The sequence below is a fragment of the Felis catus genome, chromosome A1 (genome assembly GCF_018350175.1).
Source record: "Felis catus isolate Fca126 chromosome A1, F.catus_Fca126_mat1.0, whole genome shotgun sequence".
NCBI lineage: Eukaryota > Metazoa > Chordata > Mammalia > Carnivora > Felidae > Felis > Felis catus.
Genome location: NC_058368.1, coordinates 174,234,217 through 174,260,911, shown reverse-complemented (window position 1 = coordinate 174,260,911; position 26,695 = coordinate 174,234,217). Strand labels below are relative to the sequence as shown.

Sequence of the window (26,695 nt, the reverse complement as noted above, 5' to 3'; positions counted from 1 at the left end):
GGGATTGGCCCTAGATCTGCCTGACTCCAGAGTAGTTGTGATGGTACCACAGTGGCTCCCCAAAAGATGACCGTGGAAGGTGTCCAGCATGGGGCCTGGCACCTGGTGGGGACCAAGTCAGCGCTGGTTTCTTGTTCCATGTGTAAGAGGAGGGAGCTGCTATGTCATCACTGGGGAAAGTGAGTCTGAGGCTAGCACTGGGGTTGGGGTTTGCCTAGTGATTTCTCTAGGGGTGATTTCTCTGGAAGGAAAGCTGGTCATTAATCAACATCACATAGGAAGCAGATATCAAGCCGGCTCACCCCAGCCAGCCAGCTTCATTTCCTCTACCACCTAGTCCCACTTAACCTCGTCTCTGGTAACCTCGGCCCAGGCTACTTCTCCTAGCTTCACGGACACTTTTCGTTCTCCGTACTCTGCTGACAACTAACTAAACTCTCCCTCCCAGCTGATGGGTCCCACGGGAAAACAAGGCCAGCTGTGGTCCATCTCCACCAACGCCCAGAGAAGGGGAAACAGGATTAAGTCCCAATCCCAAGGATTTAGCTCAGCTTTGGGGAGGAAATCCCTGATAATGGGAAAATGGGCACACAGCTATGGGAAAGTGGGTGTCTCAGCAGGCTAGAGAGGTTCCTTTACTAAAAATGTTTAAAAATAAATAAATAAATAAATGTTTATTCATTTTTGAGAGAGAGAGAGGAGGGGGGAGAGAATGTGAGGGGGGAGGGGCAGAGAGAGAGAGAGAGAGAGAGAGAGAGACAGAGACAGAGGATCCAAAGCCGGCTCTGTGCTGATAGCAGCGGGGCTCGAACTCATGAACAGTGAGATCATGACCTGAGCTCAAGTTGGACACTCAACAGACTAAGCCACCCAGGCATCCCTTTGCCAAAAATGTTTTAAAAGAAGGGAGGCCATCCAAATGAAATGATGGGAATGTGAACAAAGGCTCTTTCAAATGCAAAGATAGTCATCAACTATCCGAGAATGCCTAAATGTCAAATAGGGGATCAATTAAGTAAATTATGGAACAGCCATGTGGCTACTAAAAATGGAGAGTTTTTAATGAATGGGGACATGCCTATGCATATGCATATGTAGGGCATGGTCACAAATTAGTGGCAAGCACTTAGAAAAAAGACTGGAAGGAAACGGACCAAAGTGTTAATAACGTTTGCCAGTGGGTGGTAGGATTATAGATTTGTTCCCTGACTGTAATTTCTGAACTTCCCACATTTTATGTAATATGCTCATTAGCGGACATAGTACCCTCTGGCTTCTAGGCACGGTATAACCCACCCGCTCCCACCTCCTCCTGGCCAACACCCAGGGCAGGACTGGCACATGGACACTTATCGGTGACAAGGCCACCTCTCTGTTGAGGTCTGGAAGGCCCCTTGGAAAAAAGAAAGAATACTTCATTGTTATTACCAATAATATCTGATATTGGTTGTCTTCTTACTACGTGTTCATGGTAACCCTACAAGGTAGGTACTATCAATATCCCCGTGTTACAGAGAAGAATGATCTGTAACCAAGAGTTAGATAATTGAGTCCCTGGCCCAGCACCCCACAGCATTCAAACCCAGGCCATCTGGATCCAGAGCCTACACCCCTAAGCAGAGTCAGGAGGGGTGGGCAGATTCAGTTAGCTCACGTGTGAGCACTAGTCACAGAAAACCTGGGGGAGGCTGTGCATGTCCCTACTTGACGGCTGAGGAAAGGGCTGAGTAGTGACCCCCACAGGGCCAGGTTCTGTATTAGATGCTGGGGACCCAAAGGTATATAAGGTGCCATCTCTACACAGCTGTGGGGAAGACTGATGTCTATACAGTGTGCCAGGGCTTCGATGGGATTTGCTTAAGAAACCATGGAACGTCAGAGAACGAAGGGTGAAGGCTCCTCAGAAGAAATGATATTGGAAATGATTCCGGAAGGGTAAGCAAGCATTCACCAGGTGGGCAAAAGAGGTTAGAGGCGTGATTCTCAGTCAGGGTCAGTTTAGTCCCTTAGGACTGGGGACTGGATATTGATTGTCACAACTGGGGCGGGAGGCTGTGCTCACATCCTAGTGAGGAAGGGCAGGGGTGCTGCTAAACATCCCAGGATGCACAGGACAGCCTCCAGAACAAAGAATTATCCTGTGCAAAATGTCAACCGTGCAGAGTTAAGAAACCCTGGAGCTGAAGAGAAGGGCGTTCCTGAACAGTGATCGGCCTGTGTGAGGCACCCACAGATAGTCCCTAAGTGCCTCCTGTGTGCTGGGGACATTGAGGCTGTGACTGCACTATCGGCCGCCTGGCCCTCTTGCTGTCCCTCTGCCGCCATCAGCAACTGGAGTGCTCTCTGATAAAATTAAAGCATTGTACAGACATAATTGTCATGCCATAAAATTCGCCTACTTAAAGTCTACAAGCCAGTGGCTTCTAGTATATTGTGCGACCGTCACCACGATCTAATTCCAGAACATTCTCATCACCCTGAAAGAAACTTTGTACCCATTAACTGTCCTTCCCCGTTCAATCCTCACTCCCACCCCAGGCTAGACAACCACCAGTCTCTCTTCTGTGTCTATAGAAGTGCCCATTCTAGGCATTTCGTGTCAGTGGCATCATATAATATGTGATAATATGGAATAACCTGTGGCCTTTTGTGACTGGCTTAGTTCACGTAGCATGTTTTCACAGTTCATGCGTGTTGTGACACGTATCAGTACATCATGCCTTTATACGGCCAAAATAATATTCCATTCATGGATACACCGTATTTCGTTTACCCATTCATCAGTTGATGGGCATTTGGGTTGGTTCCTCTGTTTTGGCCATTATGAACAATACGGCTGTGAACATTTGTGTACAGATTTTGAGGACATATATTTTCATTTCCTCTGGGGATATACCCAAGGATAGAATTACTAAGTCATATAGTAATACTATGTGTCACCTTTTGAGGAACTACTAGAGTGCTTTTTTCCAAAGCAGCCGAACCTTTTATGTTCCCGTCAGCACTGTATGAGGGTTCCAGTGTCTTCTCACCCTCACCAACCCTTATTACCCAATTTTTGGGTTCTGTGGGCATGACGGGCTATCGTTACGGTTTTGATTTGCGTTCCCCGGCTGGCTGATGAATTCGAACCTCTTTTCAGGTGCCCGTTGGCCATTTGTACGTCTCGTTTGCCGAACTGTCCACTCAGATCAGAGTCAAAACTTCGTTGTGTCACCCCCTTACTTAGACCAAAAGGCACGCCCTACCAAGGCCTACAGGGCCCTGCGTGATCGGGCCCTGTGTGTTGCTTTGACTGCATCTCTGCTCACTCCCTGTGCTCTGACCACACTGGCCCTCAGGGAGGCAAGCTGGTCCCCACTGGAGTCTCCTGCATGGGCTGTTTTCCTCTGCCAAATCACCATGTACCTAGGAGCTCTGGGGTGAGCCTCAGGGAGGGGGGCCTTCCTTGTCCTCTCAATTTCAAGGCCCTCCTCCCTTCCCTAGCACATTTCAAGGTTTCCTTCGATCTATTTCCTTTTCTTTCTTTTCTTTTCTTTTCTTTTCTTTTCTTTCCTTTCCTTTCCTTTCCTTTCTTTCCTTCTTTCTTTCTTTCTCTCTCTCTCTCTCTCTCTTTCTTTCTTTCTTTCTTTCCTATCTGATAAGATCTGGAAGACCTGGGCTCCAGGCACCACTATACCTTTCATCACGGTGTGACCCAGGGCAAGCCACTGTCCCTCTCTGGGCCCCCCGCTACCCCATCTAAAACCAGGCAGGGGCACACTAGCTGATCTCACAGATCCTTTCTGACTCTGTCCTTCTTTGATGCCAGCTTCCGTGGGACAGCGCTGCCAGGAGGGTGCGGGCCTGGCGCCGTGGCAGTGAGAGAAAGGTGGCTGGAGCCAAGTTGGTCACAGATTGGAGCAGGCAGCATGGCTGATTACCGCCAGCCCCGTGGGGACAGTCTCCAGGAGCATGTGGCAGCCTTGACCTGGTGCCCAGCCTCCAGGAGCAGCAGGAAGAATTGTCAACAGCGCCAGCCAGGACTGGACGCCTTGGCCACTTTCAGCTCAGCGATCACCCACCTTTCCGGCCAAGAGTAATGGTCTAGCCTCCAAACCTACAGCCCTGGGGGAATCAGGGCAGGATTCCCAGAGCTGGGTGCAGAGGTCAATGGCAAGGCAGCAGGCAGACAAAGAGGATTGCAGGTGGAGAAAGAGGTTAAGAGACACTGAGCCACGAAACCTCCAGGTGTCCTCAGGGCACGCAGGACAATTAATTAGGTTTTGCCCGAGGCCCAAGGGGCAGTGGAAGGAGGTAACAGAGGAGTCAACAGGGCAGGATACCACAATGTCAAATTGGGGAGTTTGGACTCTGTCCTGTAGGCCGGGGAGCAACGCAAGGATTTTAGGCCGAGGACTGAGGTGACCAGGTTGTGTTTTCCAAAACACAGTGCGGAGGCGGGTGGGGCTGAGAGAGAGCCGAGACCTGGAACATAGTCAGGATGCCCCTGCTCTTGTCCAGGTGAGCTGGGATCAAGGGTGGAACACTGCAGCCGGAGAGAAGGGAACAGATTCAAAAGCTGTTTGGAAGGTGAAGGCATATGCAGGGGGGTGGGGGGTGGGGGCGGGTTTGAAGGAGAAATGGGAGTCTAAATAATGAATGACCCGAGAACAGTGGATGCCAGCCTTTTGGGGTTCTGGCTATAAGAGAGAAGGCACAAGGAGCTGACGTTTGAGTGTGGCACGGTCCAGATGGCTGAGGGATGGAGGACAGAGGCAGCTGCCGGAGGGGGTGATCCAGACTCCGGGATCGGGATGTGCAAAGGCACTGAGGTGCAAGAATATGGAGAGTCAAAGGGAGGGTGAGACTTTCCGGCTGGCTGGTGCACAGAGGGCGTGATGGCAGGAAGGGAAGGGAAACTGAGGCTGTGGAGGACGGGAGAGCCCCAGAGCAGAAGTCCAGCGACAGCACCACCATTTGCCACTACCTGACGCAGAACGTTCGCGACCCACGAGAAAGTTGGTTGCTAGGGTTAGCCCTCTCCGGGACTCCTTACCACACTCATGGGACAGAGGTGGTGAAAGTCAGCCTGACTTTCAACCACAAGGAAGGCAAGCTCCCTGAGCAATTGGCCAGTGAGTTTATGTTGATCTGGATCACAGTTCTCAAAGTAATAATGAAAGAGGGTGGGTGGTTAGAAATGGAAGTAAATCCTCGGGGCAGACCCAGCTTTCTGAGAGCACCAGGAACATGCTGAGCTCATAGCCAGCAGTTGGTGGAGGTCTTTGACAGGGAATCAGAAGAAGATGTTAGAGAAAAAAAAAAAAAAGTTGAAAAGTTTAGATATTTTATTTTAAAGCCAGAAGACTTCATTTAAAATCCAGATTTCCAGCTTCTCTTGAAAAACGTGGTAATCTGGTGGCACTGACCCATCGTGACCACAGTGGCCACCCCTCTGGCCGGGGCACGCATCCTCTCTCTGGGTTACCATGCCCACACCCCCACAGTCCCACAGTGGGTATAGACAATTCACACACAGCCTGCCTGGCCCAGGGCACCCTCGGGCCTGGGAGGCAGGACAGTCTTCCTAGTTTTCCCTTGCTCTGCGTTCCCTAAAGTGGTCCGGGGAGCATCATTTGTAGGGTAGGCTCCATGGGAAAAATAAGTCAAGTCCACCATTAAGACCTTGTACTTCCAGCACAAATTCCTTTTTTTTTTTTTTTAATGTTTATTTTTGAGGGAGAGAGAGAGACAGAGAGACAGAGAGACAGAGCGTGAGCAGGGGAGGGGCAGAGAGAGGGAGACACAGAATCAGAAGCAGGCTCTAGGCTCTGAGCTGTCAGCACAGAGCCCGACGCAGGGCTGGAACCCACCAACCGCGAGATCATGACCTGAACTGAAGTCAGACGCTTAACCAATTGAGCCACCCAGGCGCCCCACAAATTCCTTTTTTTCAGTAGCAACTTGAACAAATGTCCACAGAGCCCATTTGGAAAAATACTTACCGCCTTTGCTGAAGATTTCTTAGACGATTATGGGCTTTTTTTTCTTTTCACCTTTTGATCAGAGAAAACATCCGTGTGGTTAGAAATACAATATACAAGGGAGCCTCCCTCCACCCTGACCCCCATTCGCCCAGTCCCCTGCCCAAAAGAGGAGGTCACTTTTGTTAGTTCATGGTGATGTATCCTTTCAAATTTGCTTTATGCAAAAACATATACGCTTTACATGTATCCGTATGTGCATTCCCAATGTAGAAAAGTTTGGTAAAGAGATCTGGAAGAAGACAGTAATAAGTCATTGTCACCATCAAAGGAAACCACTCTTACTGTGCAGCCTGCCCTTCTAGACATAAGTTTTCGTTGTTTTTCTCCCCTGCAGGTTGATCAGGTAGGAGTTCTGAGTTCCAGTCATCTTCTATATACACTTTCAATTCTGCTATTTTATTACTTAAATATAAACAGGTCCCCTCATTGTTTCGTAATTTCCAAAACGTGATAGTAAGCGCTATGAGAATTCCATTATGACATAATTTGCTCAGCCAGTCTTCTAGTTTTAAACGCCTGCAAGTCATTTCCAGTATTCAGCTGTCGTAAATACTACAGTTGGTCCTACGGTGTGTGATGTGTTTGGACTGAGCTGAGCAGATGTCTCCGGGAACCCTGGCACCTGGGTCAGATGCCGAAGGGTCGTGGGTTGGTTCCCCAGGGCAGGGGGTAGGAGCTGGGGGTGCTGCTAGGGGCACAGCTGAGAAAGGGGACTTGGTGAGGTCGTGGAAGGGGACGGGACAGGGCAGGACAGAGCCCAGGGGAGAGCTGGAGGAAGGCAGGTTCTACAGCAAGCGTGGTGCTGAGGGCTTGTGAATCCCGTAGGGGGTTTGCACCCCCTCAACCCCAACTACTAGGGCTTTCCACGCCTCCGCCCGTTTATTCCTCATACTAGTCAAATGTGTAGAACCCGTCATCATTTCCCTTGTGCCCGTCGAGGAGGCTGAGGCAGAGAGACACCAAGCCAGTGCTTGCTGTGACCGCGGACAGGAGCGGCAGGGTAGCTGGCTGTCTAGAAGCGCCTTGCTCTTAAGCCCGCAAGGCTCTCCGCACCTTTGTGCTGTTGAAATTATCATCCCCGTTTCACAGGAAGGGGACTTGGGGCTCCAGGCCAGGTGGCCTGGCCAGAATTGCCCCACTGATAAGCAGCGGGGCTGGAATTAGGAGGCCCTGCAGCTGCGGTGGGGGACCCCGTGTTTCACTGAGGTTTGCAGGCTGAGAGGACAAGCGTGCTACCGGGGACACGGGTCCATCGGCCCCGGCAGGCTGTCCTGGGCCTACCGTGAGCTGCCCCTGCTCCCAGACTGTCCCCGTGGAGGCCCGTGTGCACTTGCCACGCTCATTTCTTTCCCCGCTCTGGCCGCCTTGGGTGCCTTCTCTCCCCGAAAAGGCAGGCCTCCACGTCCAGTGAGGGAAGAGCAGAGAGTGGCCGGGGGGGGGGGGGTTGGGAATGACATTTGCTAGGGTGCCGCCTCACTTCTAGCGCCAGCCCTTCGTGTCGCATCTCATCTGAGACGGCGCCACACCCTGTGGGATCACGCCCTGTGTACAGATGGGGAAACTGAGCCTCAGAGAAGTTCCCGGCTCCTTTCCCCGACGCGGGGTTGGCTTCCCCCATGGGCAAAATGCTTCCGCAGGGGCGGGGCCGGCAGCCCTGAGGGTCCCAAAGTGGACCTGGGCGGTCGGTTCCACGGATGCTAGCGCACATCCAGTCCCACTGCGAGAGGATTCCCTTCTCCGTTCACGTCCTCCTCTCCTGTCACAGGGAAAGCGTCAGTTTGGTGCTAATCCGTCTTGAGCACGTCTCCAGGCACGCCAGCCCGCCTTTCCAACAGGGAGAGAGGCTGGCTCTTTGGGCAGCAGCAGCCACACGGAATTTAACACTGATTGCGTTTTCGCCGCCTTGATTCTCAGGGTGACCCGTTGCAGGGAAAGGGATCCTGCTGATTGTTACAGGGATAAAAACCATTCCTTTTGCAATAAGTTCAAACACGTTAAAGAAAGATAGCAAGTAAAAAAAAAAAAAGACAAAAACCAAAAAAACAAACCAGGACTGGCATTTTGTGGGCTTGGCAAAAGCCGTGGAGGTGGTGCACGAACGAATGAGGTGTGGGGAACACAGGGGGTGTGGGACAGGGCAAGCTGTTGGGAATGGAAACCTGGGAGGGCTCTTCCCGCCTCTGACCTGCTGTGTGGCCTCCGCCCAGGCATTTGGCCTCTCTGTGTCACATTTGCAAAACGGGGTAATAGAGGACGCCCTGACTGCTTGCTCCACAGAGTTCTGCAGGACCCCAGATGAGTTCATGGGCCGGGGGAGGGGCCATGGAAGGTGGGAGAGGACAGGGAGGATTATAGAAGATAGCCAGTGTGGGTGAACGTTCCTGGCAAATGTTAGCTGTTTGCTGCTTGGGTCCTTAAAGGTGACCCAGCCGGCCACACGAGGACGCGTGCCTGTGAGAGCAAGCTGTACCTTGCGGGAAGGGCGCAAGCTGCAGTGAGGTCAGGGGGAAGGAAGATCAGAGGGGAGGGAGGCCCCACGTTGGCGGGGGCAGTTCTGGCACCCAGCTCTCGTGGCCGCGGCGGCTGCTGCGGGTGCAGGTGATGACGGTGATGGGGATGAGGACGGTGAGGAGGAGGAGGATGGCAGCAGTGACGGGCAGGGCGGTGGTGGCGGTGATGGCAGCCGCGATGGCAGAGATGATGGTGGTGAGTCCAGTCGGAGGGCCCGAGGGCTGTTGTATCATAAAGAAGCGGAAGCTCAGGAGCACATGAAGCCCTGTCGGGCTGCCCGGGAAAGTGGGACTTAGATTTGTCCCGTGGGGCTTCAGAGCTTTTCAGGAACCTACAAAAATGTCTGCAAACTCACACAGGCACACGCGAGTCCCAGACCCAACATACAAAAAGAAAACCACAAAATTGCAAGTAATGAGTGTTTAATTGGCTATCTACAAATGTAACACTATGACAGCTAGTCAGTGGCAGCTCGTTATACTAAATAGCTAAGTACACATTCTCTTTTCTATGGAATATACGTATTTTGCAAAGCACTTATTATCCAGTGGGCTATGTCTCCAAAACAGCGTGCATAGGGCTCTGTATGTTTTTAAATGGCTGTGACTGGTTGGCAAATTATTGGTAAGATAGTAAGTCCCCCATCATTGGAGGTATGCAAGGTGACTGGGGATGACTACCTTTCAGGGATGCTGAACAAGGGGTTCTTGACCACCAGGTGGCCCCTGAATGTTGTTTCTACCCAGAGCACTCCTATTTTCTTATTTGGGGAGCTCATGATTGCACCCTTCCCACCCCCTCTACACATACACACATACATGAAGTTGCTGGAAGAAACCTTTGAGATATTCTAATCCCATGTCCTCACTTTCTGCTGAGGAAAATTAGGATATAAAACTTGGAGGTAACATAGCAAGTCAGAATCGTACCAGGGACTCAAACTCACGGTCCAAATTCCCAACCCCATGCCCTCTCCACCCCACCCCGGCCCCCTGGGCAGTTTGCCCTGGATGGCAGAGATTTGGGCCCCTTTGCAAACATTGGCAATCCAGGGTCTCACCTCCTTCAGGAGAACCAAGGCAGAGTTTTCATTTAGCCCAGTCCGTCCCCTGCCCTGAAAAGGCCTTCCCCAGGCCTTTCCCACACTTGCCAAGCTGCTGCTGGCTATGGACTTGGGCCAAATCACAAAACACCATAAATCTCAATTTCCTTATCTAGAAAATGGAAATGAAGAATGGAATGCACATGATAGGGTTGTTGCAGAGATTAAATGGGATAAAGTATATAAAGTACTTAGAACATTGGTTGGCACTTTCAAAGTACCCAATAAATGGGATACGATATGTTATGATGGCTGTTTTCAACGTGCATTTAGTCAATCCGATAAGTATTAATTGAGCCCTCGTTAAGTGCTTGCAGGGAGCGAGACAGAGTGGATCCTAGCCCTCATGGCTCCTGTGTTCCAGTGGGGACAGGGAAATAGTGAACAAGTAGGGAAGCAAGAAAAATGCCGGGAAAAAAAGATGTGCTGTGCGGAAAGCCAAGTGGAGGGGGTATGATAGAGGTGAAGAGAGTTGTTTCTGAGGGTCAAGGAGGGCCCCTGTGCAGAACTGATCTTTGTGGCAACACTGGGACATCCAGGTCAATAGCCCATCACATCGCAGGCAGAGCCCCGAGGGGGAGCGAGCGGCATGTCCAAGGCACTAGAACAAGGCCAGGGTGGTCACGTGCCCACTGAGGCCGTGGGCATAACGTAGGAGACCAGAGAGGTAGGGCGCAGAGCCTACGGGGCCTTATGAGCCAAGGTGAGGGTGTCACAGTATAGCATTGGCAAGAGAGGAGGGAGCCGGTCAAGAGCTGTCATGAAAGGCCAGGCAAGAGGGGCAGCTGGGTGGCTCTGTTATGCATCTAACTCTTGATTTTGGCTTGGATCATGATCTCAAGGTTTGTGAGATTGAGTGCCTCGTTGGGTATTGCACTGACAGCTCGGAGCTTGCTTGGGATTCTCTCTCTCTCTCTCTCTCTCTCTCTCTCTCTGCCCCTCTCCTATGTGCACGCACGCTCTCTCTCTCAAAACAAATAAAGAAACTTAAAAGTAAAAGTCCAGGCAAGAGATGATGCTGGCTTGGACTAGCACCAAGATGGCGGCAGGGGCCAAGGAAGGTGGCCACATCCTAGATACACATATTTCAGAGGGAGATTCCCGGGGCTCCCTGGTAGGCTGGATGTCAAGGAGGATGCCTACGCATTTAGCTGAGCACCTAGGTGGGCGAAAGGGAAGCAGAAGGTGGAAAGGAGAATTGGGGATCTCCCCCAGCCCCACACTTCCCAATCTTACATGCACTTTGTGCCCACAGTATCCAGAATAGGTGAATCCAAAGAGCCAGAAGGCAGGCTGGGAGTTGGGAGAGACCAGGATAACGGGGGATGGGGAGTTACTGCTGAATGGGTGTGGACTTTCTCTTTGGGGTGATGGACGTGTCCTGTAGCCACAACATTGTCCATGTGCTGAATGCCACCGGATTGTACACTTGGAAATGGTTAGCTTTATGTGATGTGACCTTCACCTTCATTGAAGCAAAAAGGACACGGGAAATAAAGTTTCTCAGACAAACGATAATAACTAAGGGAATTTATTGTCACCAGATGTGGCTCGGGTTCCCACATCAACCCCTGGAAGAGGTCAGGCGAGCAGCATAGGGTGTCTCATTGAGAAGAAGACAACCTCGCAAGAACTGGTGACACACGTAGGGAACGAGCTGGGCCAGGTACATACCTTGGGTAGGTGTGGAACCTATGGACACTCAGAGACCGTAGAACCAGGGCTGGCTCAAAGCCCGCTGCCTGCCTCCTTACCAGCTGTGTGCACTTGACAAGTGACTTAACTGCTCCGAGCCATTTGTCAAACAGGAACGGTAATCATCTTGGCCTCACAGAGATAGGAGAATATCTGTAGGAGCTCAGCACACAGAAGTGATCTGTGTCCCAGCTTCTGGTCCAGGTCACCTTCTCCCTAGGTATGATGCCAGAGTGATAACATTCATCATAATAAAATGTCCACTTTGACCCGCCTCCCTCCGTCCCACTCTGGACTAAGGAGGGGGTGGGGCTCTCCCCAACCTGTGTCAAGCTGCCCCAGATTCCACACAACATTCAGATCCATTCACCTCTCAGCCGATGCATAGGGGCCCCACCGGTGGTGGCAGGGGGGTGGCCATTCTTGGAACACGACACTTTTTTTATTAAAAATTTTTTCTTGCACATTTATTTATTTTTGAAAGACAGAGTGTCAGTGGGGGAGGGACAGAGAGAGAGGGAGACACAGAATCTGAAGCAGGCTCCAGGCTCTGGGCTGTCAGCCCAGAGCCCGACGCGGGGCTCGAACTCACGAACCGCGAGATCGTGACCTGAGCTGAAGTCGGACACTTAACCGACTGAGCCACCCCAGGCCCCCCTGGAACACAACACTCTTGAGGACAGGAGCAAACACAATGCCCGGCTTTGGGCCCCTGGAGGCAATGGAAGTTGGGACCAAAACCCAGATGACTGGGAGTCTAGGACCTTTCTCTGTAAGAAGAGTCTCAACCAGAAGCCTTTTCCTGCCTACAGGGCTTTTGTGAAACACCCAGCCCACTGCTGTGAAGGAGCTAGAAATCTCCACCACACAAATGAAAGACCAACGCGAATGTTATCGCGAAGCAGGAAGAATGTTGTGCCGCAAATGCCCAATCACACCATCTCTTTGAAAAGCCCAAGGATCATTCCTTTCCCCACCGGAAAAGCTAAATACACAGTGGCCCACGATAGGGACTCTAGAGTCCGACAGACCTGGATTCAAATCCACCTAATGGTGTTGAGACTTGGGGCAAGTTCCTGAACTTTTCTGAGCCCTGGTTCCTGCATTTATAAAATGCAGAAAAGCTCTCTTGCTTCAAGATGTGATAAAGAGTAAATGAGGTGGTGTATACATCGAGAGCCCTGGGCCTGTCGCGAAGTAAGCATTCTCTATGCGGTAACGAGGAAGAAGAGTGTCCTCCTGTCCTCATTGATTGGCGGCTGACTGGGATCAGGAGAGATGTGTTCCACACCTTCTACCGGTTTCCTGGACAATCTTGAGCCTACTGATTGAAGCTTCAGTGGCTCCCTATTGCCTTCAGAACTAAGTCCAAACTCTTCAGCCCTCCAGCCCCGGCTCCACCTTCCCCCTAAGAATCAGCCAGAGAGGTTGGCCGAGGCCAGCTCATACAGGGTGTGGCAGGCGCGGTTATCTTTACGCTCACCACAGGGGAAGCAGCGGAGGGCATGGCATGACCAGCCTGACTCCAGACCTGTGCAGTGATTGTGGGGCAGAGGGGGGAGGATGGTCCCTGAGGGCCGTGAGCTTGGAGTGGAGGACTTTTTACAAAGGGCCCTGCAGACCGAGCGGACCGAGTGCCAGCCCTGGCCCGGAGCCCTGACCAACCACGTGGTCGATCCTGCTCCTCAGCCTGATCTGATCACCCAGCCCCCATGCCTCTGCGTGCTGTTCCCTCTGCCCAGCGTACTCTGCCCCTTCCCTCCTCCACCTGTCGGACCGTGTGGCTGCTAGGTGTTGAAAAGGTGATACCTACCCAAGGTACAAAAGATTCCAAAAGGTCACAAAGGGTGCATGGCGAAAGAAGTCTCACTCCCACGCGGCTCGGCCCCCAGGTCCCCGCGGGAAGCAGCCCACCTTGCCCTTTCGGCAGGTGGCCTTCCTGAGCCAGCCGCGTGTGGATGCATGGGTACACACACACACACATTCCCCCACTCAGCACGTTTGGAGACCATCCCACGTGGGCGCAGACAACCTCCTCCGTCTTTTCGACGGCGTCATTGCTCTGTGCCCTGTGCACTTTTACACCATTTCCAGCTTTTGCTAACACGATCAGCACCGTGGGGAGTCACGGGACAAATTCCTAGAAGCACAACTGCTGGGTCAGGAGTCTGAGTGTTCTTAACACTAATGGGGTTTTCCAGGCTTAGTAAAATGTTGCCTTCTGTATATGTGTGCGAGCGTGCACACACACACAGCTGTCACCTGCCACCAGCCAGAGTCACACTTCAGTTTTTTGAATTCCTGCAGCTCCTCGTTGCCCCCACCGTGGGGCTTGGCTGTGTCCGAACCGCAGGGGCTGGGACCCGCCGTGTCCACTGGGTTTGCATTCCCTGCCCCGGCCCCATAGCTTGCCTCAGGCTCCTGAGTGATGGTAAGAAGGAGCCCCCAGGGCTCCTAGCGTGTCAGCATTTCTTAAGCGGAGCTGCGCATTGGCTGGCATCGGTAAGTGGGAAGAAAAGGACCCTGGGAGGACCAAGGTCATTTCCATTCCCGCCGTCTGAGCCTTAGTCACGCTTGCTCAGCACCCCGTATGGGTATGGCTACTCTGGAGCTTGCAAAGGCTTGTCTTCCCTCCTTAAAGAATAAAAAGTTGCCCCGTGACATAACCCCCATTTGTCGGGCCCTTTTGGGACTCTGACAGGGGCCGAGCTCCTGAGGGTCTGTTCCTGGGGCCACTTTCTGATGTACTCAGCAGCAGGTACCTAGGACATTTGAAATGGCCAGTTATAGGGGGAAAGTTCTAAGAAATTATGGCTCATAAAGACGAAGAACTGCCTTTCCAGGACCCAGTGACTTCTGTCTCCGAACCCACAGTGGTTACTGGGTGTGGTCGGCAGGGCTCAGCTCAGGCCCACCCCCACTGCCACACCCCGTCTCCTCGTGTAAACAGCAGGGCAGCGAGCCTCTTCCTGCCTCCAGTCACATCACTACGCTTACACTCCCCCTCTACCCCAGAGGCCTTGCATCGGAGCTTTTGTGGGAGCTGTTCCCTCGTTCTGGAACCTGTTTGTCCCCCATTTTCATTGAGATGGCATCTAACGTCTCAATTCAAATATCTCCTCCAGCTTTCAGTAACTAACTCCTGGACCCGGGCAGCTCCCCCATTATATAATCTTTTTGGCTTCTTTCTATATATAACTTTTGCCTTTCTATCTCCCCTTTCTATATATAACTCTTAACAGAACTGTAATTAAATGAGCAATACTACAGTGAATTACTTAATATTTGTCTCCCCCACTGTAACAGACGCTTCTAGATGTTTCTGTCATGCCCACTGCTGTATTTAAAAGCCCAGTACAGTGTCTGCCCCTGAAAGGCACTCAGGTGCTCGTGAATGCTATTTCCCGGCTGTGCAGCTTTAGACAATAATACAGATGACATTTGGTGAGAACCTACCATGTGCCAGGCAGTAAGTGTTTTACAGACTCTTACTGTGCATTTCCACATCCACCACGTGAAGGAGGGCATATTATTTTACAAATTTTACAAATGAGGAAACTAAGGCTCAGAGAGGTTGCAGGAAAGTGCCCAGGGTCACAAAGCCTTTATATGACAGCACTGGAATTAGAACCCTGATCTGTCCAAAGTCCCCGCTCTCAGCCCCTGGGACTCTCCTTCATTTCTCTGTGTGTCAACTTGTGCAGAGCAAGGGGATCAAATCACCCTTCTTCACAGGATTGCCTACTGGTTCACCCAGAAGGTACCTAGCATACAGGGGTCGTCTGATGAATACCGTTTTCTTTTCCTAGTATAAAATTATTGCCTGGAAAGTCAGATTCATCCGTGAGGCCAAGTGAGAAACCCAATCAGACAAGCCTTAACTAATCTCCCCCAAATTGCTGGCAGCTTGTACAACGCCGGCTCCCCAGGTGGCTGTGCCCGGAACTCAGATACGTAAACCTTGAAAGAGGAACTTCATTTTACTTCCCAGTGAAAAGAGAAAAGAAAATGCTGGACTCAGTTTGATAAAATTTGAAAGGAGGAGACCTGAGCCTCGAGACTAGTGGCTTTTCTAGATGGCCTCATCCCTCTAGTTAGCAAACAGAATGTACAACCAGTGACATTTCTTCTGTGAGGAACAGTGAGAGGGAAGTTGAGGCATGAAGTAGACTTGGGTTTGTCTCCGGGCTACCACTGTGCTGGTGGGGTGGCCCTCGACCGTATTCTTTGTGCTGTGTGGGAGGAATGCAGAGGGAAATGATATTCTGGATCCCACCCACCACAACTCAGTTCCTGGGGAGACACATTGTGATGCTGAATCACCAAGGATCCCCCTAGAAGGAGAGTTTTCCGGGGACACTGAAAACCCAGCATTCTACCCAGTGTGCCCCAGAAAGCACAAGCCTGTGCCAGAGGTGGGTGTAAGTGGGAGGTAGAATTGAGGGGGCAAAACAAATGCTTCTGGGCTTCTGGACGAGATAGCAGAGGAGGCCAGGCCTTGAAGGAAAACCGAGGACTCACCAGTCAATAGAAGAGAGGAGGGACATTCCCAGCAGTGAGAACAGCATGTGCAAAGGCACTGAGTCAGGATGGGCCTGGGACTTTCAAAACCAGGAGGAATTCAATGTCACCCGCACTGTATTTCTCAAAGTGTCGTCTTGGGACACGAAATTGCACATGGCAGACAGAAGCTGAGACTAAAGAGAGAAGACAGAACCAGGTCACGAAGAACCTTGAATGTCACGTCAAGGATCTAAACTTAGAGACCAACCAAAGCTCGTAATGGAGAGCAATCAGACCTCCTCCCGCACAGAGCCCAGCACGGTGGGTTTGCAAGACATCAGAGAGTGCAGTGAGTGCATTTATCACGCTGGGCTGGGGCTGCTCTGGAAGGCTGATTGGCCAGCATGCCCCCGCAGTGCCTCGCTCTTTGTTACGGCTGCATCTGCTAGGTGATCACTGCAGGTAAAGGTCAGAAGCCTCCCCGGGGGCAGTGCAGGGTACTGCCACCCTGAGCAAATATTCTCCCAAAGGTGCCTTTTCAAAGGCTATTAAGACAAAGATGAGGAGAGGAAGCCGTGCGACTCGCAGCTGTGACATCCGCGGTCAGCGTGCAAGATGAGTAGAGGAAGTGGCTGGAGCCTGTTCTAATGACTTTCAATTAATTTTCACACACACACACACACACACACACACACACACACACCGAATGAGAGGTAGAACAGATGATTATCTGGTCTTCGTGAACAGTTGGATAAGATCTGTGTTAGATAAGATTGTGTTGTTTTCTCAACTTTTTGCGTGTGAAAATTTTCGCCATAAAATGCGGGGAGAAATAGGCCCATCAGACGCTCACCGGACCCACTGAATTCTGAGGTGAATACCTGTAGATTTCCAAGGTGGGGAAATCACACACACACACACACACGCACACACTCACACACTCCACATACCCTGTTCCTCTCCTGTTACATGGACAATAGACAATGTTGGATGGATGGATGGGTTGACGGGTGGGTGGGTGGATGGGTGGAGAGGGGGTGGAGAGAGGTGGGCAAGATCCAGGCCCTGTGGGGAGGGCAAACACAAAGCCATATTATACTATAAGGTAGCAGGTGCCAACGGTATAACTTGGTACAAAGTACAGGCATTCAGGAAAGCTCCAGAGTGTTTGAGCGGTGCCTTGAAAGGAGAGTAGTTAAAGTGAATACAGGAAAGAGCAGAGCTCCAGGTGAGGGAGACAGCAAAGGCAGGTGTGAGAAGGGCTAATACATCTGGGGAAAGCCTGGGTTGCCTCAATGGCAAAGTTAGGGGACAAGTACAGGAGCGTTTGGTGAGATCCAGCTGGAAGGATGAGTTGAAGTCTGATCGAAGCACAGGCATGTAAGGCAGGCCGAAGAGTGTGAGCTGAGTTTGAATCCAGGCTCTCTGTTCACTTGCTAGGGCTGTGACATCCCTTGGCCTCTCTGAGCCTCCATCTCTCAGACATTAAATGGAGCAGTGATTTCGCTCGCTCTTGAGTTATTGTGAGCATGAAATGCTATTTCATTTAATATGGGATCTCACCATGCCCAGGGCTATCCTACAGTAAGGAGGTGCTGTGATGTCTCGAGCCATCCCCTGCTGCTGGGCACTCTGATCGTTTCCCACTTTTTGCCTCTTGCAACCCCCCCGGCACAGAATCCTTTATACATCTTAGCGTGACAGAGGCTATATTGCCACAGCCTAGGTTCTCAAAAGAACGAACTAGGTCTAAGTGACCTACAGGGGCATCCTTATGCAATGAAGAAATTAGGGAAAGGAGGTCGCTCAGGATTGTGCAGTGTGTGTGCCTGTGTACAAGTAGAAGCACGGGGAAGAGACTGGAAGGCCCCCATCATACCAAAGCGTCAGCAGCAGTCACCTTCCGGGCATGAAAGTCTGGGTGTGCGATAGCTCGAACCGTTGACCCTTCCTGTATACCTCAGCATACTTGGTTTACTGCCATAAGCATGTCACTGCTTTGGAAGTTTGAAAGGAAAGCTCAAGAAAGTGTTGTTGTTTTTTTATGTTAGCTGTGATGATGAAAATAATGATAATGATCTTGTGGTGCCGTGGCCCTCTAGGGCAGTCACTCTACCCAGAAGGCACAGGATGGATTAAGCTCCAGGTGAACGCATATCCATCAGATGCTCACCTGCCTTCACGAGAGGTCACCGGAAACTTCTGGGACCCGGGCTGTAAAATAGAAACTCGGCAGAGTGGTTCTTCTTTGAGACATCCTGAAAAACGCAACTACCGCTGCTCTGTGCGTCGTTGTGCCCCCAGCACCTAGGACAGCATTTGGCACGTTACGCTCTGAAAGAAATATTTGCTGAAAAGAACAGACAGAAGGAAGAGAAGGAAAGAAGGGAGGGCAGATGAGGTTTGAATTATGTGAGAGACTGCTTCGATTCAGATTTGAAAACCCCGAACGCTAATGAAAACATTGGTCCCAGGGCACAAATACCTATACCTGTATAAGAGGTATACAGAGACTCAGAAAAAAAATTGCTTGTGGAGACAGGGATGGTCAAAAAAGAGAGCTTTGCTGCTATCCCCCCCACAGTTAATTAAATGTACCAGTGAGAGCCATGCTGCTTGTGTTATTTATGTAATGAAAAGATCTTCTAAAAATAATACCCAGAGGCCCAGCTCGCAAGGCCTGGTGGTTGAACCAGCTGGAGTGGCAGAAGGTGACCAAGGGGCCGTGATCCTTGCACCAACACAGTGGTTACGATTAAATGATGCTTCTCGTATTCAGGTTGCAAAACCGCTCCAGGCCAGAGCCTAAGAGAGAGGCTTAATTTTTGTCACATGGCGATTAGCTTGCTTCTGAGAGGGGGTCTACCGTCAGCTTGATTCCTGCACGCTCCCAGGTTGCGGTAGATTGCCTGCTAGCTGCTGTCTGGAAAATCAGGATCAGCTTGTGTGAAAGGGAATCATCAGGGCCTTAGCTGTTTTCATCAGTTGGGATCATAGGATGCCACCAGTAGGAGGGAGTCTCTGGGATTTAACCAGGAAGTATTGTGTGTGCAGCCATTCTGTTGAAGTGGGGTTTGCATGGGGACAGGTGGAAGGAAGGTAGGAAGGATGGGAGGGAGGGAGGAAGGAACTGGAAACCACCAAAATACTCGTGATAAGGGCATAACAGAATAACCATGGCCAGCCACCCCACGGGCTGCTGTGCAGCCATCGGAGAGGCTGAGTGAGCTCTGTGCTGGCTGACCGACGACGTGTGCTGCTATATAAGAAAAGTAAGATTTAGAGAGACGTTTAGAGCAGGTGCCGCTGGCGAACTATGACAGCGGACAAAATCTGGCCCTCTGCCCGGTTTTGTGCAACCTGTGAGCTCAGGATGGCTTTTACATTTTTAAATAGTTTGGAAATCGTTTTTAAAAAGAGTTAGAAAAAAATCAAAAGAGGAACACTGTTTGGAGACACGTGAAAATTACGTGAAATTCCCAATTTCAGCATCCATAGTAAAGCCTCCTGGGAGCGCAGCCACACTCATTCATTTGCACCTTGTCTGTGTAGGTGCCCTCGTGCTACAGTGACAGAGTCGAGTCATTGCAGCAGAGACCTTGGGGGTTGCACGGCGGAAAATACTGACTACCTGGCCTGCTCCTGAGAAACTTTGCCAGCTCCTGGCTTACTGTGTGGTGACGTTTTGTAAAACCCACAGCGTCAAGTTCTCCGTGCTTTATCAGAGTAAATTCATTACACTTGCTGATTTATTCATTCATTTTATCATTTATCCATTAGATGCTTAATGCCTCCCTGTGGGGTCAGGCACTGGGGACCAGCAGTGAACAGCAAATGCAGTCCCTGTTCTTGTGTCTAGAGTCTCTGTCTTAGTTCTTTCTTTCTCCCGTGTAAGTATCCACTCCAGCCGTATCTCACTAGGTGACACAGTGGTCCACTCCCTTGCACTCTGCCTCCCTTCCTCCTCCCACTGTGTATCCTGATTGCCTCAGTCCCTCCTAAGGAGAGGTGTCCAGATTGGCTCTGTGCCTCCTGGAGCCTCGCCGGGAGATCGAGGTCTAGACGGATTCGCCTTGAATCAGTCACGCTCTTAGTCTGATTGCAAAGTGTTCAACACTTGACCCTTGCATTTTCAGCTCCTGTTCTCCAATGGTCCTAAGAGGCAGACGCAGCAGTCCTTGACCCCCGTCGCATGGGTGGGAGCATCCATCAGCTATGGAGAACGATGTGGCCACGTCTCCACGTGATCTCTCCTGCATAAAACCAAAGCCACCTCCAGACACATGCTCTGGTGCCTCAGTCTCTATGCAAGACCTGGAGAGTGGAGACCTGCTTCAGTCCTTGGAGGAAGCTGGCTCTGCAGGGGGTAATTCGAGGACTGGAATTTGAACCAAGAACCTTCTCTCTTCCTTCGCTCTTCTTCATTCATGTTCATGCCCAATACCTCCTCGGAGACGGCTCTATTTATTTCTAGAAAAGCAGGACTGCGGCAGTCATCGTAGCCTCCCCATGTCTGGACATTTTCTTTTGGCTCTCCCGGAAGCCTAGAGCCCAGTGATTGACATAACTGACACCCGGGGGAGCTGAACGAGCAGCGGCCAGGGGCCGTGGGCAGAGGAAGGAGCCGTGAGGTTCCAGGATGGTACCTAACGGCACAGCCTCTTCCTTTTGTCTGGACTCTCCCCCATGCAGGATCACTGTCAGCGTGGTCCTCGCTGTCCTCATCCTCATCACCGTCGCCGGCAATGTGGTGGTCTGCCTGGCTGTGGGCCTGAACCGCCGGCTCCGCAGTCTGACCAACTGCTACATTGTGTCTTTGGCCATCACCGATCTGCTCCTTGGCCTCCTGGTGCTGCCCTTCTCAGCCTTCTACCAGCTATCCTGCAGGTGGAGCTTCGGCAAGGTCTTCTGCAATATCTATACCAGCCTGGATGTGATGCTCTGCACGGCCTCCATCCTTAACCTCTTCATGATCAGCCTCGACCGGTACTGCGCTGTCACGGACCCCCTGCGCTACCCTGTGCTGGTCACCCCAATCCGAGTGGCTGTCTCTCTTGTCTTAATTTGGGTCATTTCCATCACCCTGTCCTTTCTGTCTATCCATCTGGGGTGGAACAGCAGGAATGAGACCAGCAATTTCAACCACACCATCCCCAAGTGCAAAGTCCAGGTCAACTTGGTGTATGGCTTGGTGGATGGGCTGGTCACCTTCTACTTGCCTCTGCTGGTCATGTGCATCACCTACTACCGCATTTTCAAGATTGCCCGGGATCAGGCCAAGAGGATCCACCATATCGGCTCTTGGAAGGCAGCTACCATCGGGGAGCACAAAGCCACAGTGACGCTGGCCGCCGTGATGGGAGCCTTCATTATCTGCTGGTTCCCCTATTTCACTGTGTTTGTTTACCGTGGGCTGAGAGGGGATGATGCCATCAACGAGGCCTTTGAAGCCGTCGTTTTGTGGCTGGGCTATGCCAACTCGGCCCTGAACCCTATCCTGTACGCCACACTAAACAGAGACTTCCGCACGGCATACCAGCAGCTCTTCCGCTGCGGACCTGCCAGCCACAATGCCCACGACACTACTCTGAGGTCCGGCAGCTCTCAGCTGGCCAGGAATCAAAGCCGAGAACCCACGCGGCAGGAAGACAAGCCCCTGAAGCTCCAGGTGTGGAGTGGGACAGAGGCCACAGCCCCTCAAGGAGCCACAGACAGGTAACCACCCAGCCATTTGTATGCAGGACAAGTGCATGGGGAGGGGGACCCACTAGTGGTAACCCTTAGGTGGCGGCTGTTCACCAGGTGCTGGTTGAACGTTCTGTGCTGGGAACGCTTCGTGAGCACTTTGCAAACCTCGTGGGGTTCCGTCCTCCCAAATCCCCCCGAGGTAGAATCTTGTACCTTCATTTTTAAAGGACCACATTAAATCTCAAAGAACCTGGCCAGGGCCACTCAGCTGGGACCTGGACAGAGGCCCTCTGACTCCAGAACTTGTGGGCCCTTTTTTCTAGCTACGTTGTCCTTACAATCAGGAGCCCTGAGTTTGAAGCCCAACTCTGCCACTTGGTTCGTCATCTGAAGTGTTCACCCAGGCTTTCCAGGACCACCTTCAAATGGCCATGCGCTGATGCTGCCACCTGGGGAGTAACCACAAACCCAGCTCGGTCCACATTCGTTGAGCATCTCTTATGCACCAGCTCTTATGCTAGGGGCACTCGGGTCAGAAGAGAAAGAGGACTGGCCAAATTGGGAAGGCACAGCCTTGAAGGTCAGGCTAGGAGCTTGGACCTTATACCATAGGTCTAAGGGGAAGGTGGGAGGATTAGAAGCAAGGGTGGGGGTAACCCAGGCAATTCTGTGCTTTGTATAGAGAGCTCTGGTTCTAAGGTGTGGACAAGAGGGATGAGAAGGGGCCATCGGTGAAGAGGGGTGTGGCACTGGCCCATGAGAGAGGAGAAGGGAATAGAGCAAAATCTAGGAGGCTATAAAAAAAATAGGCTCGGAGAGCATTGGATGTTAGGGGTACAGGAGATGCAAGAGAGAGGACACCCCAGGATTCCACCTCCAAGAGGTATCCAGGCTGAAAAGATAAAACAGGATCAGAACGAGCTGTAGATAAATGCACTGGTGGCAAAGCCAATGCGGGGTATTAAGGGAAACTCCGTCAAACACTTGAGTGGCTCTGAGGAAGCTCACCCACTGCACGGAGAGGGTGTTTACAGGTCTGGGGGAGCTCTAGCTGTTGAGAGGGGTGAACGAATGGGCACTGGTAGAACACCTGGCACATTGCAGTGCTCAACAGATGTTGCTTTCCTTACTCTTCCAACAGACCATGCCAGAATGCTGGTCTGTGTGACTGACCCATTCACCATTCCATCCATCTGTCCCTCCATCCACATATACATCCATCTGTACATACATACATACACACACCTGTCCATCCGTCCATCTACCCATCCACATATACATACATACATACACCTGTCCATCCGTCCATCCATCCATCCATCCATCCATCCATCCACATATACATACATACATACATACATACATACATACATACATTTATCTGCAAACATTTATCAACTTCCCACCACATGCCTGGAACTGTGCTGAGCACTGGAGATGCAGAAGTGACATTTTGGGCATTTATTGCGATGAACAGGATGGAAAGTCAACTGCATAGCCCCGGTCTCAGCTTTGTCCTCACTCGTGCTGTGGTTTGAGCAAGTCCCTGTCCCTCTTGGGCTTCAGTTTCCTCATCGCATAGAGGGTGGGGTCCGTCCTCATGCAGCCTGCCCTACTCACCTCCCAGGGTTGCCCGATGCACAAGTGAGCCAAGAGATGTGAACAGGCTCTACAACCCCAATGGGACGTTTGTCTCCTTTCAATAATTGAGCATCGGACTTGAGAAAAGCTTGGACGGATGCTGCAGACCCACACCCTCTGGGTTCTGATCCCTGGGGAGTGCTGTGGGAGCAAAATGGCCCAACTGGACCCCTGGGCCTCATGGTCCCTCTGGCCCTGGCAGCAGCCAGGTATGGAGTGTCCCACGATAGACCTGGATCCTGGGCTCTCCACCCCTCCACTGCTAGCCTTCTGGAACAAGCCTCGTTGCTCCTGCTCCAACCTCCTAACCTTGAGACTCTCCGTCTCAGATCCGTCCCCCAAACCACCCAGCAATGTCTCTCCAACATGCAGATCTAAAGACTTCCACATCTGGCCCTGATGGGTAAGACCCCTTCTGACCACGTCCTTCCACATTCCCTCATTCAGAAAGCGACCTCGAGTACAAAGCTAATTTAGCTCGTGAAGCAAAGAACAAAGCACGGGGCGTAGACCTTGAAGAAGGGCTTAGACACTGTAGAAGCCCATTGACACAATTCAGCGTAGTCATGCATGCCACTAGCCACTGCTCTTACCCGTGTGATCCCCTGGTTAATAGGCTACCTTCGCCCCTAATCCTTAGGGAACAGCATTCAGTAAGTACTCAGCCACAAGAGCTGACACTGGGTACCCACTGGGTGCCGGCTTTACACGTTTGCCATTGTTTCTGTGTGTGATCATTCTGTGGGCATCCTGTCCTCACCCTTGTGCTGGGTGCTAAGGGTGCAAAGGGACATAAAGCAAGCCCCCCACCCCACCCCACCCCAAGCATCCATCTCACCACCTGTAATCGCACATGGTCTAGTTGCAGAGTAGACGGGCAGCGGTTCAGTGCAGCACTTGCCAAGGATCGCAACCCAGCGTGCTGGGTGCCTGGATGAGGTGGCTCGTGGCCCAGGGAGCCCATCCCAGGGAGTAGACCTCTGAGCTGAGCCTTAAACGGGGACGGGAAAGACCTTATTCATCCAGGGTGGTACTTTCGGCCTCGTGACCTCATTTTGCTTTTCCCACAACCCCATGAAGTAGGTGCTTGTTTAATCTCCGCTTTACAGATGGGAAAAGTGAGGCTCGGGAAAGTGAAGTAAATGGCCCAAGTGATGCAAGCTACTGTGTCGCCAAAGCCACATTCTGAGCCACATTCTGAGTAGAGAGATAGCAGCCCCCATCACTGGCTGTCCTCTGGGTGCTGGGCGCCCTGTGTATGCCCATCTTTTCTTCTGACCTTCACAGCCACCCTGGGAGAGGGACTCTGAAGCTGAAGCCAGGCTGTGCCTGCCCCGATCACGCCCAGTGGCCACAGAGCCAAAGCCTTCAGAGCACATGTTCTGTGTGGCTGTGGCCATGCTCTGTTCTCCAGGCCTTGGAAACGGTGGGCAGAGGGGTTTGGCAGAGGAGGGTGGTGAACTGCTTGGAGGGTTTCACACGATGGTGGGGACCGGGGGGCGCAGGAGGCCAAGAACAGCCGAAGGTTGATTTTCACGCTGAGACTGCCAGGGTATCAGGGCCTCATGTGGCCCTCCATCAGGTTGGCTCCCAGCTTCCCTGATGACCGATAGCACTGACCTGACCAAAGGCCCTTATCACTGCTGAGGTGGGTGGAGGTCTGAGCTGAGAATTCTGAAGGGACTACCTGGGCCTGCCCTTGGAGCAGGGAGGGACACGGTCAGCCAGGGTGCCAGCCAACGGGAGACTCTAGGAGGGAGGGGCCCGGCTGGCCCGTCCTCCCTTCTCTGTGGCCTCTCCTGCCCCTGATTGGTTGCCTTCACCCCACCCTCCTCACCTCTCCCCATGTGCTGCCCCGCCCCACTCAGTGGCCTCCACGGTTCTTCCTGGATAGAGGGGTCTGCAGCCATTTCCTAGGGCTTCTGTAGCAGAAAACCTCAAACTTGGTGGCTGAAAACAACACAGAGTGATTCTCTTAACAGTTTGGGAGGTCTGAGATCAAGGTGTGGATGGGGCTGGTTGCTCCTGGAGACGTCAGAGGAGAATCCACTTCAAAGCCTTTTCCAGCTCCTCTCCTTGGCTCATGACCCCTCTCTCCCATCACTTGTCCCTCTTGTCTCCTTTGTCATATCCCCTTCTCCCATATATAGCCAGATCTCCTGCCTCTCTCTTATAAGGGCTCTTGTGACTATATTTAGAGTCCACCAGGATAATCCAGGATAATCTCTCTGTCCCGAATTCCTTGACTTAATCACACCTGCGAAGTTCTTTTTTGCCACACAAGGTAACGTGCTCAGGTTCCAGCGATGAGGATGTGGACATCTCTGGGGACCATGTTCAGCTACCACAAGGCCCAGCTCCTCACCTGGCATTAGAAGCTCTACCCGCTTCCTGTTTCTTGCCAACATCCCACGGCCCACACCCACCCTCGACCCACTTCTGCCATTGCCAAAACAAACCTCTCAGCGCCCCGACTCCCCAGGCACACAGCAAGGAATTGCTATACGCCAGCCCTGCTTGAGGCATAGCCATGAGCGAATCACAGGTCCTCCTCCCTGAGGGGTGTTATTCTAGGGCAGTGGTTCTCAAAGTGTGGGCCCTCAGCCAGCCGCAGGCTTCCAGAAGCCAAGTAGCCAGCGTCAGGCCACACAGCCTCAAACGTGGAATCTAGGATTCCAGCCCAAGCTTGTCTGACCCCAAAGCTTGGGGTCTTTGCACAGTAAATGCTACCTGGACTTAAATTTAGCCTGGATTCAGTGCTAGTCCCATAGATCCCGGATGAGGAAACAAGGACACCGGGAAGCCAGTGACCTATCTGAGGTCCAGTGCAAATACTGGAGGAGCTAGGAGTAGACAGAGTTCTTTGGGCCCCTTCCCAGGGCTCTTGGGTCCTTTTTCTCCATGCTCATTTGCTCTGGGTAATCTCCGAGGGCAGGGAGATAATATTCATGGGCACCTGGAGTATCAACAGTCTCGCTTGGGTGTGGCGCTTCCTCATTCCGACAGAGCACCTGCAGGCTGGAGTCAGAGCTCAAGAAAGACCCTGGGAGAAGAGATGCAAAGGAAGGCGAGGAGGGCAAGGTGCTTTCTTCTCCGAGGCCCCTGGTCAGCTGTCCGCTCAGGCCCCCCTCCCCATCTGCTCTCCCTCCCTCCGCAGCCAGAGAGCAGATTTCCACTCCTGATGCTCTTGGAATAAAATACAAAGGTCTCATCCTGACCTCTCAGGCCGTGTACCCCACGCACCCTTGCCTCAGTCCAGACTATCTTATTCCTCTTGATGGCCTTCTGTGTGTTTAATGTCTGCACCCCCGGACAGCATGCTCCCCAAGGGCAGGACCGTGTCTGTGTTGTTCACTGTTGTATCCCTAATAGGATGGGCACAGTAATATTTGTTGGATGAACGAATGCATGAATGCATGAATGCGTGAATATCTAGTTCTGGTATCCCAAGAACTCTAAGAGGTGCATAATGCTGCCCTCACTTCAGAGATCAGGAAACCAAGACTCAAAGAGGGAAGTTGCAGGA

At 51.9% G+C, this 26,695-nt stretch overlaps 1 protein-coding gene across 3 annotated transcripts in view; it reads left to right on the top strand.

The window, feature by feature from the left end:
* The window catches only part of HRH2 (histamine receptor H2), a 79,195-nt gene that overhangs the window by 1,465 nt on the left and 51,035 nt on the right, over positions 1–26,695 (top strand). For all 3 annotated transcript variants that reach the window (XM_023259434.2, XM_023259433.2, XM_045035204.1), the window contains exon 2: positions 19,977–21,555. In XM_023259434.2, coding sequence (XP_023115202.2) covers positions 20,480–21,555 — 1,076 coding nt within the window. In that variant the 5' untranslated portion in view covers positions 19,977–20,479. The remainder of the gene's footprint in view (positions 1–19,976; positions 21,556–26,695) is intronic.